Genomic DNA, 13,192 nt, shown 5'->3' with positions numbered 1-13,192 from the left:
GGATGGTGATGTGAGTGAGCGTGCGAGGACAGTCAGCAGTTTAGTCTAATTGAAATGGACGGGATGGGCAGACCTCTGCTGCCCATTAAAAGATTGTCCTGCAGCCTCCTGCGCACACAAAAACACACACACACACACACACACACACACACACACGCACGCACACACACACACACACACACACACACACACACACACACACACACACACACACACACACACACACACACACACACACACACACACACACACACACACACACACACACACACACAAGCCCGCCGCTCTCTCTCCTACACAGCGCGACTGACTGACAGACGGGAGTGGTTCTCAGGAGTGATGGCAAAAGCAGGAGATCGGGTTGAAGGGCCGGCCTGTCATTCGTCAGTTTGCCTCGTCCACGTCCTCACAGAGCTTCAGTCTGGCATCTCGACCACATGAAACGTAAGGTGAAGTTCAAAACTTACAACCCTCCACTTAAACCAAGAACTGTTTGTCACGTTTATCTTTGTGTAAATCTTAAAATCACTGACTCTACATAAAGAGAAACATCGCTGATTCTCTGGTTTGGGTTTTAAATTGAGCTAATGCATCTTAAAGAGAATGCAGTCGGTTTTTTTTGGCAGCCGAACACATCCCTGACTCGACTTACATTTTTGGCTCTTTAATCTTTTACATCCATTATCTATACGACACCATTTATCCTGTCGGGGGGGGGGGGGGGGGAGCTCATCCCAGCTGTCTTTATGCTCAAATTATTAAAGTCAGGGTTGGTCATTTCCTCCAGATCCACTTTTTAAGATTCTGGTTGAAATTGTCTTTAGGTCCTGACAGAAATTAATAACTCATGTTCTCTGAAAAAGGAACAAAGAAAATCCATCATCTGTATCAGTTGAAAGTCTGTAAAAACTTCAACCAATGTCTGCCACGAGGTACCAATCTGATGAACCAATCACACGCCTCCCTGTCTCCCTGCTCGCTCTCTACCTCTTGTGTGCTCTAGCCCACACTCAAAGTGAGTCACCGATGACAGAGATGATGTCATTGGCTGTTGTGAGGAGTAAAATAGTTACTTTTTTTTTTTTTTTTAAACATGTATTGTGATAGTGAACAGGAAGTGACCTGGCACCTCTCCAGCTTCCAGACCAATTTCCAGATTTGGTCCGCATGTGGACTTGAACCAGCGACCCAGGTCCGTACAGACTGAGCTCCTGCCTCCTTAAATGTTGTTGAACATGCTCATGATGCTGGAGAGGAGTGACTTCCTGCATCCAGCCTCTCAACAACCGTTTAATCTGCACAGAAGAAGAATCTCCCGTTAACGGCTCCACAGCCTCCTCGGCTCGTGCACGCTCAGTCAGGTTTCCTCGCGCGCTGATCATTGAAGCATCGCTCAGTGGGTAACAGTTGTCAGTCCCAGGGAGGGAGGGGGCAGGGGGGGGGTGTATATGGAGTGAGTGCAGACCTCCCTCTAAGTCAACAGCTCTCTGTATGTGGCTGCACACACATCAAACACATTTCCTCTGTGTGTATGAACAGCGTGCGTGCTGTTCATCAAAGCGTGCATACAGTAAATAATGTGAAAGCAGGGACTGAGAGCTTCATTAGGCCACAGATAGAAGGTGCCATCTGTCATATATTATGATTAATCCCCACATCATAAGCCCTATTTATCATTCTTATTATTGCAGCGATGTAAAAACAAAATGTTACACTCGGCTCACTTCTCCACGAGGGGTGAAGGGACGGCTTTGTGCAGCAAGGGGTCGTCAAATGTTTGAGTATTTAAACGGACTGGGGAGAAGTTTGAAGTAAGTCAAACAGGAGTAATGTTGTTTTTTTACAGAAGGCAGTAAAAAGGGACGAAATCTGAGAGAAAAGTTGTCATGAGTTTTGACAGAATGAGATGAAATATTAGCTGTGAAGAGTGACAGAGACTCTAAAACCAAATCTGTGCAGGAAACTACTTTGTAGAAACGCAGGGTTCAGAGCCCCCCCAGGTGAAGCTGGTTGGACTGGTTGGACTGGTTTCAGTGGGAGGCAGAGCTGCAGGAATAATGAAACTGAACCAGTTTGCGGAACTGTGAGACCAAATAGATCGAGGAGATTACAACCTTTTAGGAGCTTCACCCGGATGTCTCAGCCTCTTCTGAAAGTTTTTTGTATCTTACATATCGTCATATTTAATCGTTTATTCCTCAGAAGAACGAGTTCATCATGCTGGGCTCAGGCTACTTGTTAAACCTGGAGATGACAGTCAAGAGTCTGAACTGTCCCGTGGCACGAGCATCACCTCAAAGACTGACCTGTGAAGGTGAAGAGAGGTCTTACACTGCCATCTAGTGGCTAACAGAGGAATTACAACAAGTCTTTATTGAGCCAGCAGTGTAAGCCCTGTTTCCATCAGAGGAGCTAACTAGTTGTGGGGTAGACTACACAGGACTTCAGGCAGCTCTGGAAACACAGACCATGATGGACCACAGGAACCTTTTAGTTCTTTGAAAAAGGTTCCTGAACCGTTTAGTTCTGGAGACAAAAAAACGGTCCGACTGACTGACTCTCTTGAATTTAAGAGATAATAAAACAAGTTATGGATTATTTCTTCATCGTAGACTGAGTGTGTGTTTGTTATAAAAGGAGGTCGGTCTTTGTAGGCGGTACAATAACACACCATCCTCCTCCACACGGTTTTTTATCTTTAGCTAAATGAGAGACTTCCTGTTATACTTTCAACTATCGAAGATTTCCAAACCACTTTTTGAAGGTCTTGTTTCAGACTGGGCGGATGCTGGATTTTAAATCAAGACCACCATTGAGAGACTATTTCTCCACATTACTGTGATTAGAAAGTAAACCACCTTTCTAATGACAAATAACTTCAATTTGTAGTTTGATTTTTTATCCCCCGGTTACGGCCGCAACCTTCCCGGTGTTACAGTCTGAGTGAGTGACACGCCCCCTAAACACAGGATGAGGATTTCTCTGTGATATTTATGGTCTTGGTCTTGTCTCGGGTATGTCCTGGTCCTGTTGTCGTTTTGACTACAACACTTATTTCAACTGAGTAAAGATTAATATCACTTGTTCCAACTTAAGAGAAAATAGTTCAAGATTAGAAAGCAGGTGGTTTAATCTGTCAGACTTTTATTCACCGCTACAAGAGTTAATAAAAAAAAATTAGAGGTACACAAAAGTTCATCCAGTCGATTTAAGCAACTGAAACAAACATGGCGCTCTGCTGAAGTTGGGAGAGAAAATTAACCACGGATGAACAGATCGGGGGAGGGGGCTTTGCTTCACAGAATATTTCAAGATGGCTTTTAAAGGTCCTTAAAGTTGAGCTGGAATAAAACGTAATAAATACATAGTATAAAACTCGACTCTCTGAATGTTCATTTAACGTGAAGAGGAAACAACCCGGGGACAAACGGTCAGCACACAGAAGCCAAATAAAAACTGACAAAACAAACCTTGAGAATCTATTATCTATCTATTTAAAAAAAAAAAAAGATTAATGTCAGCCTTTTCCTCCTCATCTTAAAGAAACGGCTCCGATTGGTCGGCTGTGATACAAACTCAGACTGATGAAAACAAAGAGCTAACACAAGTCATTTGAGGTTAAAGGGGAAAATACCAAAGGGGGAGGGGACAACTTAAACTTTCTCCACCATTTACAGGCGGCCTGCAGCCACCTAGTGGCTATAAGTGGTAATGTCACGTTGATATTTGAAATCACAGCAGGGAACATCTCTCTCTCTCTCTTGCAGCCAGAGTTACACAAACTCTGGCTGCAGGTTAAAGAACAAAGAAACGGTCTCCATGACAACCAAAGGGCAGCTACCTAAACACAAGCGCTCTGCGGGTCACATGCCTCCCAGAGTCCTCTGCTGGTTGAAGACGATGATGATGATTGAGGGACTGTTAACCGATAACTGATAGTCCAGGATCACAGAGGTGCAGTAGAGTTCAGGTGTGAGGTATCGGGGGGGGGGGGGGGGTCGGATCGAGTCCTCAGTCACTGTCAAACTTTATAGAGTTAACGGTGGTGGAGATGGCGCCGCCGCGGTAGCTTCCTCTCTTCTTCTTCGTCTTCTCGTGGCGGAATGATTTTCCTTTTGTGAACTTGAGCACGTCGTTGGCTTTCTGACCCCAGTCCCCCGTCGCTCCGTACTGGAACAACAAAGACCAACAAACACGTTTGGATTAGTTATTGGACAATGCTGCTAAATGATAAATACAGGAAACATTGATTTATAAGATACGCAGCTAGCGAGGAACATTTTTATCACTTGAAAAAGTCGATTGTTTTTCATTTGTGGCTCCAAAGGCGAAGTCGACCACACTGAACCCTGCACAAGTGCAAGAGCACCCGATGACAACAAGCAATGCAAAACAGTCAGAAAATATGAGTCGAGTCACATCCAGTGTGGAGAGAGTGAGCCCTCCAGATATTTGCTGACTCGTCTCGTTGTGGTCACTGAACTCACCTTTGCATCAAAAGAGTTGTCTGCTAGTCGGGGGTCCACTTCTACGTCTTCCTCTCTTATTCTGCGGAACGGGATGTTGGACTGAAAGACAAAAGTTTTCTTTATTATTAATCTTCTGTATGAAACACTCACTCATCGAGTCGAGTCTCCGGCAGGTGTTTACCTTCTTGTTGGCTTTAGGAAACGTCTGTGGGGTGGTCGATGTTATTTTGTTGTTTGGCGTGTTCACTTCATCTTCTTCTTCTTCGTCGTCACCTTCAGAGGATTCCTCGTCTCGTTTTCTCTTTCCGTTGGTACCTGAGCGGAGGAAAAGACAAAGTTAGAGAAAGAATTGTTCAAATCAACGATACTGGTGCTCCAGAAACCTGCATGAAAAATGACTCAGAAAAGAGTTGTACCGTTCTGTATGGGGGTGCAGGGAGCCGTGGCTGCTTTGGGAGGGGCTTCCTCCTCCTCTGAACTGTCCGACGAGCTGCTGCTCTCTTTAGCTTTAGCTGCTGGAGTGGTCTTGGGTGTTGCAGCAGCTGCAGGTGTTGCAGGTTTTGCAGCACCGGCCTCTTCTTCCTCCTCTGAGCTGCTGTCGCTGGATGACGACTCAGCCGGTTTGGCGGCGGGGGGAGCCTCAGCTGCCGGGGTGGCTGCTTTGGGTGTTGCGGCCTTGCCGTTGGCGACAGCCGGCTTGGCAGGCGTCGACTTTGTCTCGGTCTCTGAATCGGAGCTGTCTGAAGAGTCGGAGCTGCTCTCCTCCTTTGCTTTCTTTTTGGGCACTGCAGCCGGCTTTGTGGCTGCAGGCTTCGGTGGGGGCGGCGCTGCCTTCTTAGGTTCCTCCTCCTCCTCGCTAGAGCTGTCATCACTAGAATCTGCAGGAGCCTTGGCTGCAGGAGTTGCCGGCGTTGCAGATTTAGCTGCTGCAGGTTTTGCTTTAGGTGCCTCTTCATCTTCAGAAGAGGAGTCTGAGCTGCTCTCTGCAGCTGCAGCAGGCTTTGCTGCAGGAGTTGCAGGTTTTGAAGCTGGTGTTGCAGGTTTGGCTGCTGCAGGTTTTACCTTGACTGGTTCGTCATCTTCAGAAGAATCAGAGTCTGAGCTGCTCTCTGCAGCAGGCTTTGCTGCAGGAGTAGCAGGCTTTGAGGCCGGTGTGGCTGGTTTAGCGGCTGCAGGTTTTGCTTTAGGTGCCTCTTCCTCATCCTCAGAGGAAGAGTCTGAGCTGCTCTCTGCTGCTGCAGCAGGCTTTGCTGCAGGAGTTGCAGGTTTTGAAGCTGGCTTTGCAGCTGCAGGTTTAGCCTTGACTGGTTCTTCATCCTCAGAGGAGGAGTCTGAGCTGCTCTCTGCAGCAGGCTTGGCTGCGGGAGTAGCAGGCTTTGAGGCTGGTGTGGCTGGTTTAGCTGCTGTTGGCTTTGCTTTAGGTGCCTCTTCCTCATCCTCAGAAGAGGAGTCTGAGCTGCTCTCTGCTGCAGCAGGCTTTGCTGCAGGAGTTTTTGCTGCAGGAGTTGCAGGTTTTGAAGCTGGCTTTGCAGCTGCAGGTTTAGCCTTGACTGGTGCCTCTTCATCTTCAGAAGAGGAGTCTGAGCTGCTCTCTGCTGCAGCAGGCTTGGCTGCGGGAGTTGCAGGCTTTGAGGCCGGTGTTGCTGGTTTAGCTGCTGCAGGTTTAGCTTTGACCGGTTCTTCATCTTCAGAAGAATCAGAGTCTGAGCTGCTCTCTGCTGCAGCTGGCTTGGCTGCAGGAGTTGCAGGTTTGGCTGCTGCAGGTTTAGCCTTGACTGGTGCCTCTTCATCTTCAGAGGAAGAGTCTGAGCTGCTCTCTGCAGCAGGCTTTGCTGCAGGAGTAGCAGGCTTTGAGGCCGGTGTTGCTGGTTTAGCTGCTGCAGGTTTTCCTTTAGGTGCCTCTTCCTCATCCTCAGAGGAAGAGTCTGAGCTGCTCTCTGCTGCAGCAGGAGCCTTTGTAACAGGGGTTGCAGGTTTTGAAGCTGGGGTAGCTGGTTTAGCCACTGGTTTGGCTTTCTCTGGTCCTTCCTCGTCCTCAGATGAGTCGTCCGAGTCAGAGCTGCTCTCTGCTTTCTTGGCTGCAGGTTTCGCAGCAGCAGGTTTTGGTGGGGCTGCAGCTTTAGTGGCAGGTTTTGCAGGAGCCTCGTCTTCAGAGCTGCTTTCTGAAGGGGATAAGAAAAAGAAAAAGATCATTCAACTTACACTTTGCTATTTTGTTTGTAGAGTAAAAAAACATGCTGGACTTTCTGTCAGGAGACTTGATTTTTTTTCACTCTGACCCACTACACAGGATCAAACTGATCTAACTGTCCCCACAGGAAACCCTACATCTGCCAGATGAGGATTTAAGCGTGCTTAATGTGTAGTCTGACCTCGGCATTAGTGTATATAGAAATATTTAAGTTCATTTTCAGGTCGATTTTAAATCTAGATCTTGCAGAAAGTCTGAGGTCTCTTACCTGAGCTTGATGAGTCGTCTTTCTTAGCCGGGGGGGTCTTGGCAGGTGCAGGTTTAGCCGGGGTAGTCTTGGCGGGTGCAGGTTTAGCCGGGGTCTTCTTAGCCGTCTCCTCCTCGTCTGAACTGGAATCATCGTCTGAGGAGTCTTCTTTAGCCGCCGCAGGTTTAGCAGGAGCAGCCTTAGCAGGAGTCACCTTCACTGCAGGTTTCTTCACCTCCTCTTCCTCCTCTGAGCTCGATGAGTCCGAGTCCTCCTTTTTAGCGGGCGCAGCCTTGGCTGGTGCAGGTTTAGCGGGGGCTGCTTTGGCTGCAGGCTTCTTTGCCTCCTCTTCATCCGAGCTTGAATCTAAAAAGAATGAAGAGTTTTTAACACATGCTCATCGGAGTTCGATTACGCTGCCTGACTGATTGTGATTGTTACCTGAGCTGTCAGAGCTCGACTCAGCCTTCTTTGCAGCAGGTTTGGGTGTTTCAGGTTTGGCAGCAGCAGGGGTCTTTACGGCTGCAGGTTTCACTGTGAGAATCACAACGCTGTTAAGACTGGCATTTAAAAAAATAAACAAATCGACCCCTTGAAGTAGAGAAAGTTTGAGTTTTCTTACCAGCTACTTTCTTCTCTGCTTCCTCGTCACTGCTGTCGTCACTGCTGTCCGAGGAGCTGCCGTCTTTGGCCTTGCTGACCGCCGGAGCAGCTGGAGCTTTCTGCACGGAGGCAGGAGGAGGGACGGCACTGTACGCTCCTGACACAAAAAAAAACTCATCAGTGATATCGCACACAATCCAGGGTAAAGGGTTATAGATGGGAAAGATGAAAATAGGCACAGAGAGGAAAGAGCATTATGAGGGAGACATGACTTCTCATCCTGCCAGTGAGTCTATAACAGAAATTAAAAGGTAGACACACACACCTGCTTTGGGTTTCTTGCTTGGTGGAGCCTCATCTTCAGATGAAGAGTCCTCACTGCTCGACTCAGCAGCAGCTGCAGGCTTCACAGGAGCAGCTTTGACAGGAGCAGCTTTGACAGGAGCAGCTTTGACAGGAGCAGCTTTGACTGGAGTCTTTCAGTACACGAGAAAGAAAACAGTAAATCTAATGTGAGCATTTATCATCTGTACACTATTTGACTCCCTTAGCTCTGAGTCACTCTAAGATGTGATGAGTTTTCTTTGCTCACCTTCGCCGGCTCTTCGTCCTCAGAGTCTGACGAGTCATCACTGCTGCTCTCCTGCTTTTTGGGAGCTGCAGCTTTAGCGGCTGGTTTTGGTGTAGTGACTACAGCTGCCTTAGGTTCTATTAATCAAACACACAAACAGATAATTTAGATAAAAGATGAGATTTGATTATCTGCTCTTTTAAACTTCATTATAAAAAGACAGATGCAGAGGTTCTAGACTCACTTGCTGCAGGAGCTTTGGCGGGCTGCTCGTCCTCAGAGTCAGATTCTTCACTACTAGAGCTGCTGTCTTTCTTCCTCGTGCTCGCTGCAGCAGCGGCAGCGGCTGCTGGCTTTACAGGAGTCTGCACATAGAAGAATAGAATAGAATTACTTTATTGATCCCAAACTGGGAAATTGTGGCGTTACAGCAGCAGGTTGTCAAACACACAATATGAGCAACAATAGCAACACACAATATAATATTAAATACAAAGTAAATAAGCACTAAAAATATCAAAACTAAGAATGGGAATATATACAACCAGGATTTAACTTAACAAAGAAGCTTCATTTTAGTAATAATAAAAACACAAACAGAGTCGTATTCCAGTGAGTAGCTTCAGCTTCAGTTCTCTAACCTTTACAGGAGTCTTTACAGGTGCCTTCTCCTCCTCTGAGTCACTGGAGTCTTCACTGCTGCTCGCTGCAGCTTTGGCAGCTGCTGCAGCTTTAGCAGGCACGACCTTGGCAGCTGAAATATACATGAAAGAAAAAAACAATTAAAAATGCTACAAACTGATTCAAAATGGTAAATTTCTGACAGATGCTAAAAGCTCAAGCAGTTCTCTATGACAATATTTTTACCTGCAGGAGCTGCCTTGGTTGGTTTTGCTTCTTCATCCTCGCTGCTCGACTCCTCGCTGCTGGAAATCTCTTCGCTCTTTTTTGCCTTTTTGGCTGAAGGACCGTTTGTAGCTTCAGCCGTGCTGGAAGGAGCTTTCCGTTTCTTGGCTTCAGGAGATCTAGGAAGAGAAATGAAGGGAGGCTCAGCTCAGTTTTTAGAGATAGGGTTAGGAGCTTCTGTTCCTTCACATCTAAAAGGAGCCAGTGGTTATGGTCCTCCAAGCGGGCGGCCCAGGTTTGAATCCAACCTGTGGCTCCTTTCCACATGTCACTCCCCACTCTCTCTCTCTGACTCTCTCCACTGTCCTGTCTCTCAAATAAAAATGCCCTAAGCGATCGGTAACGTGCCCAAACACGCTTCACCTTCCAAAACCAGCTCGTTTGACCAGTGTGAGTGCTCCGATCTGTACACTTCCTTGGCCCTTGCACGGTTGGAAGAGTTCTGCTTCGGGGGACAATCGTGCTTAAGCAAAGTACGGGACAACTGGATGTGAGTGAGTGCGCCCTATGATGCCTCCTGATCGCCTCACTTCAGAATTTAATTTGTGCAAAAACACTAAAAAAATTAAAAAAAATAAAGTATAATAACTTTATTTATAAAGCACCTTTTAAAAACTCAGGTTTACAAAGTGCTTTGACAAACAGCAAAAACAAGAACAAACTAAACCAAACACAGAAGAACAGAAACAACAGCAAGAACATAACAAATACAAAATACTAAAAATAATTAAATACAATTCAACAGAAAAGAACCCAAAGTGCACGATACCCAACAGACATATATAACCCGACCATCACAAGAACCATCACAAGAACCATCACCAGAACCATCATAAGAACCATCACAAGAACCATCACAAGAACCATCACAAGAACCATCATAAGAACCATCATAAGAACCATCATAAGATCCATCACAAGAACCATCATAAGAACCATCACAAGAACCATCACAAGAACCATCACAAGAACCATCACAAGAACCATCATCAGAACCATCATAAGAACCATCACATGAACCATCACAAGAACCATCATAAGAACCATCACAAGAACCATCATCAGAACCATCCTAAGAACCATCATAAGAACCATCATAAGAACCATCACAAGAACCATCATAAGAACCATCCTAAGAACCATCACAAGAACCATCACAAGAACCATCACAAGAACCATCACAAGAACCATCATAAGAACCATCATAAGAACCATCATAAGATCCATCACAAGAACCATCATAAGAACCATCACAAGAACCATCACAAGAACCATCACATGAACCATCACAAGAACCATCACAAGAACCATCATAAGAACCATCACAAGAACCATCATCAGAACCATCATAAGAACCATCACATGAACCATCACAAGAACCATCATAAGAACCATCACAAGAACCATCACAAGAACCATCATAAGAACCATTATAAGAACCCAGGAAACACAAGAACCATCACAAGAACCATCATAAGAACCATTATAAGAACCATTATAAGAACCCAGGAAACACAAGAACCATCACAAGAACCATCATAAGAACCATCACAAGAACCATCATCAGAACCATCATAAGAAACATCACAAGAACCATCATAAGAACCATCATAAGAACCATCACAAGAACCATCATAAGAACATCATAAGAACCATCATAAGAACCATCACAAGAACCATCATCAGAACCATCATAAGAACCATCACAAGAACCATCACAAGAACCATCACCAGAACCATCATAAGAACCATCATAAGAACCATCACAAGAACCATCACAAGAACCATCACAAGAACCATCATCAGAACCATCACATGAACCATCACAAGAACCATCATAAGAACCATCACAAGAACCATCATCAGAACCATCCTAAGAACCATCATAAGAACCATCATAAGAACCATCATAAGAACCATCCTAAGAACCATCATAAGAACCATCACAAGAACCATCACAAGAACCATCATAAGAACCATCATAAGAACCATCATAAGATCCATCACAAGAACCATCATAAGAACCATCACAAGAACCATCACAAGAACCATCACATGAACCATCACAAGAACCATCACAAGAACCATCATAAGAACCATCACAAGAACCATCATCAGAACCATCATAAGAACCATCACATGAACCATCACAAGAACCATCATAAGAACCATCACAAGAACCATCACAAGAACCATCATAAGAACCATTATAAGAACCCAGGAAACACAAGAACCATCACAAGAACCATCATAAGAACCATTATAAGAACCATTATAAGAACCCAGGAAACACAAGAACCATCACAAGAACCATCATAAGAACCATTATAAGAACCATTACAAGAACCATCATAAGAACCATCACAAGAACCATCAGAAGAACCATCACAAGAACCATCACCAGAACCATCATCAGAACCATCACCAGAACCATCATAAGAACCATCACCAGAACCATCACAAGAACCATCACAAGAACCATCACCAGAACCATCATCAGAACCATCATCAGAACCATCATCAGAACCATCATCAGAACCCAGACAACACAAGACAAGTGGAGTTATTGTTTAAAATATCAACGTTTCTGTGCTCCATTATTAATCCTAATCTGATATCATTATAAATTAAGTTTCTGTGCTCCATTATTAATCCTAATCTGATATCATTATAAATTACATTTCTGTGCTCCATTATTAATCCTAATCTGATATCATTATAAATTAAGTTTCTGTGCTCCATTATTAATCCTAATCTGATATCATTATAAATGAAGGTATGCAGAGTTATATTATTAAACTAAATCCAGATTTGAAACTAGATCTATGTCCAGTCTGTGGTCTGGGACTCTGCTGGCACATGGTGTTCTGACCTGAGGAGGTGGTCTTTAAAAGTCTGTGGTCTGGGACTCTGCTGGCACATGGTGTTCTGACCTGAGGAGGTGGTCTTTAAAAGTCTGTGGTCTGGGACTCTGCTGGCACATGGTGTTCTGACCTGAGGAGGTGGTCTTTAAAAGTCTGTGGTCTGGGACTCTGCTGGCACATGGTGTTCTGACCTGAGGAGGTGGTCTTTAAAAGTCTGTGGTCTGGGACTCTGCTGGCACATGGTGTTCTGACCTGAGGAGGTGGTCTTTAAAAGTCTGTTCATGAAAGAAAACTGAAAACTCACTTCACCCAGAAGTTGTAGATCCCGACAAGACTCTCTTCATTCTCATCTTGTGGAGTCTGGAATAAGAAAACATAAAGAAATGACTCTGAGGGGGAGTCGGGGAGGGTCGGAACATCCGGGAAAGTTTTAAAAACACATAAAAATCAGAAACATTAACTCTTCAGTTTAACTTCATGATTCTACTTTATGTTAAAATGTTAATTAATTCAGTTTAAACAGATTTTAGATAAAGAAAACGTGTTTCTCCTCCTGCACGTGCAGAGGAGGCTCCACGCGGAGTTTTTTAACCTGAAAAACGTTAGCTCGCGCAGCCTTCACGTCACAGACACCTGGAGGTGAAGACAGCGCGTGAGCACCGTGAGAAACCCCGCGCGGGGAGCCGCTTACCACTTTGGTCTGCTTGAGGAACTGCTGCGCCGCTTTGGTGAACTTGTTCTGCAGCAGAAACGAATAAACACATTTATAAAGATCACTCGGCGTCGAGCTCTGCGCCGCCATCTTCACCACGCTCCTTCTGGAAGGGAAAGAAGGGGGCCGGGCCGTCACTTGTGGGCATGCGCAAAGACGCGGGATGATGACGTTTTAATACGCGTCTTTATTATTCTTATTTTTTATTTTTTATTAATCATTTCTTGCAAATGTACAAATGTCTTATTATTCTTATTTTTAAATAATTTTACAGACATCGCTCAGGCTCTTTTAATAGTCGATGTTGACATTTAAATAATAAAATACATTTAACCACAGTCACACTTTACGTATCTGTTTGTTACGACATGTTTTATTGAGGATTTCTATCATCATAATCAAACCACAATAATGCTACATAATGTGTGTGTTTTTAATAATAACTCTTTCCACAAGTGGACGTGTACATACCTGGTATTATTCTATTATTGTATTTTTTTCTCCCTTTATTTAACTGATGTAAATATGTTAGATTTTTTAACTTCTTGTTATTATTAATAATTATATTCCTGTTTCCTGTTTTCTTGAGCTGTTGTAACGCAAAAATTTGATCAGTAAAGTTTATCTTT

The 13,192-nt window shown here is 44.6% G+C and overlaps 1 protein-coding gene across 4 annotated transcripts; it reads right to left on the bottom strand.

The window, feature by feature from the left end:
• Nucleotides 1-3,126: 3,126 nt before the first annotated feature.
• nolc1 (nucleolar and coiled-body phosphoprotein 1) lies at nt 3,127-12,690 on the bottom strand. Of its 4 annotated transcripts, none has more exons than XM_061039482.1 (16): nt 12,543-12,690; nt 12,156-12,211; nt 8,949-9,106; nt 8,723-8,835; nt 8,326-8,446; nt 8,103-8,218; nt 7,836-7,986; nt 7,530-7,667; nt 7,349-7,441; nt 6,929-7,273; nt 6,317-6,631; nt 5,843-6,217; nt 4,886-5,734; nt 4,651-4,784; nt 4,488-4,568; nt 3,127-4,170 (listed from the first exon to the last, which is right to left on the bottom strand). In XM_061039482.1, the coding sequence occupies exons 1-16, from the start codon at nt 12,651-12,653 to the stop codon at nt 4,012-4,014; spliced, it is 3,315 nt and encodes a 1,104-aa protein (XP_060895465.1). In that variant the 5' UTR covers nt 12,654-12,690; the 3' UTR covers nt 3,127-4,011. The 4 variants fall into 4 exon arrangements, with proteins under 4 accessions (XP_060895465.1, XP_060895466.1, XP_060895464.1 ...); XM_061039483.1 differs by having other exon boundaries at nt 4,886-6,044; nt 6,165-6,217; XM_061039481.1 differs by having other exon boundaries at nt 4,886-6,217.
• Between the last annotated feature and the right edge of the window lie 502 nt (nt 12,691-13,192).

This window comes from Labrus mixtus, chromosome 6 (genome assembly GCF_963584025.1).
Source record: "Labrus mixtus chromosome 6, fLabMix1.1, whole genome shotgun sequence".
Classification (NCBI taxonomy): Eukaryota; Metazoa; Chordata; class Actinopteri; order Labriformes; family Labridae; genus Labrus; species Labrus mixtus.
The sequence above is the reverse complement of the archived record's forward strand: the minus strand, read 5'-3'. Positions and strand labels throughout refer to the sequence as shown.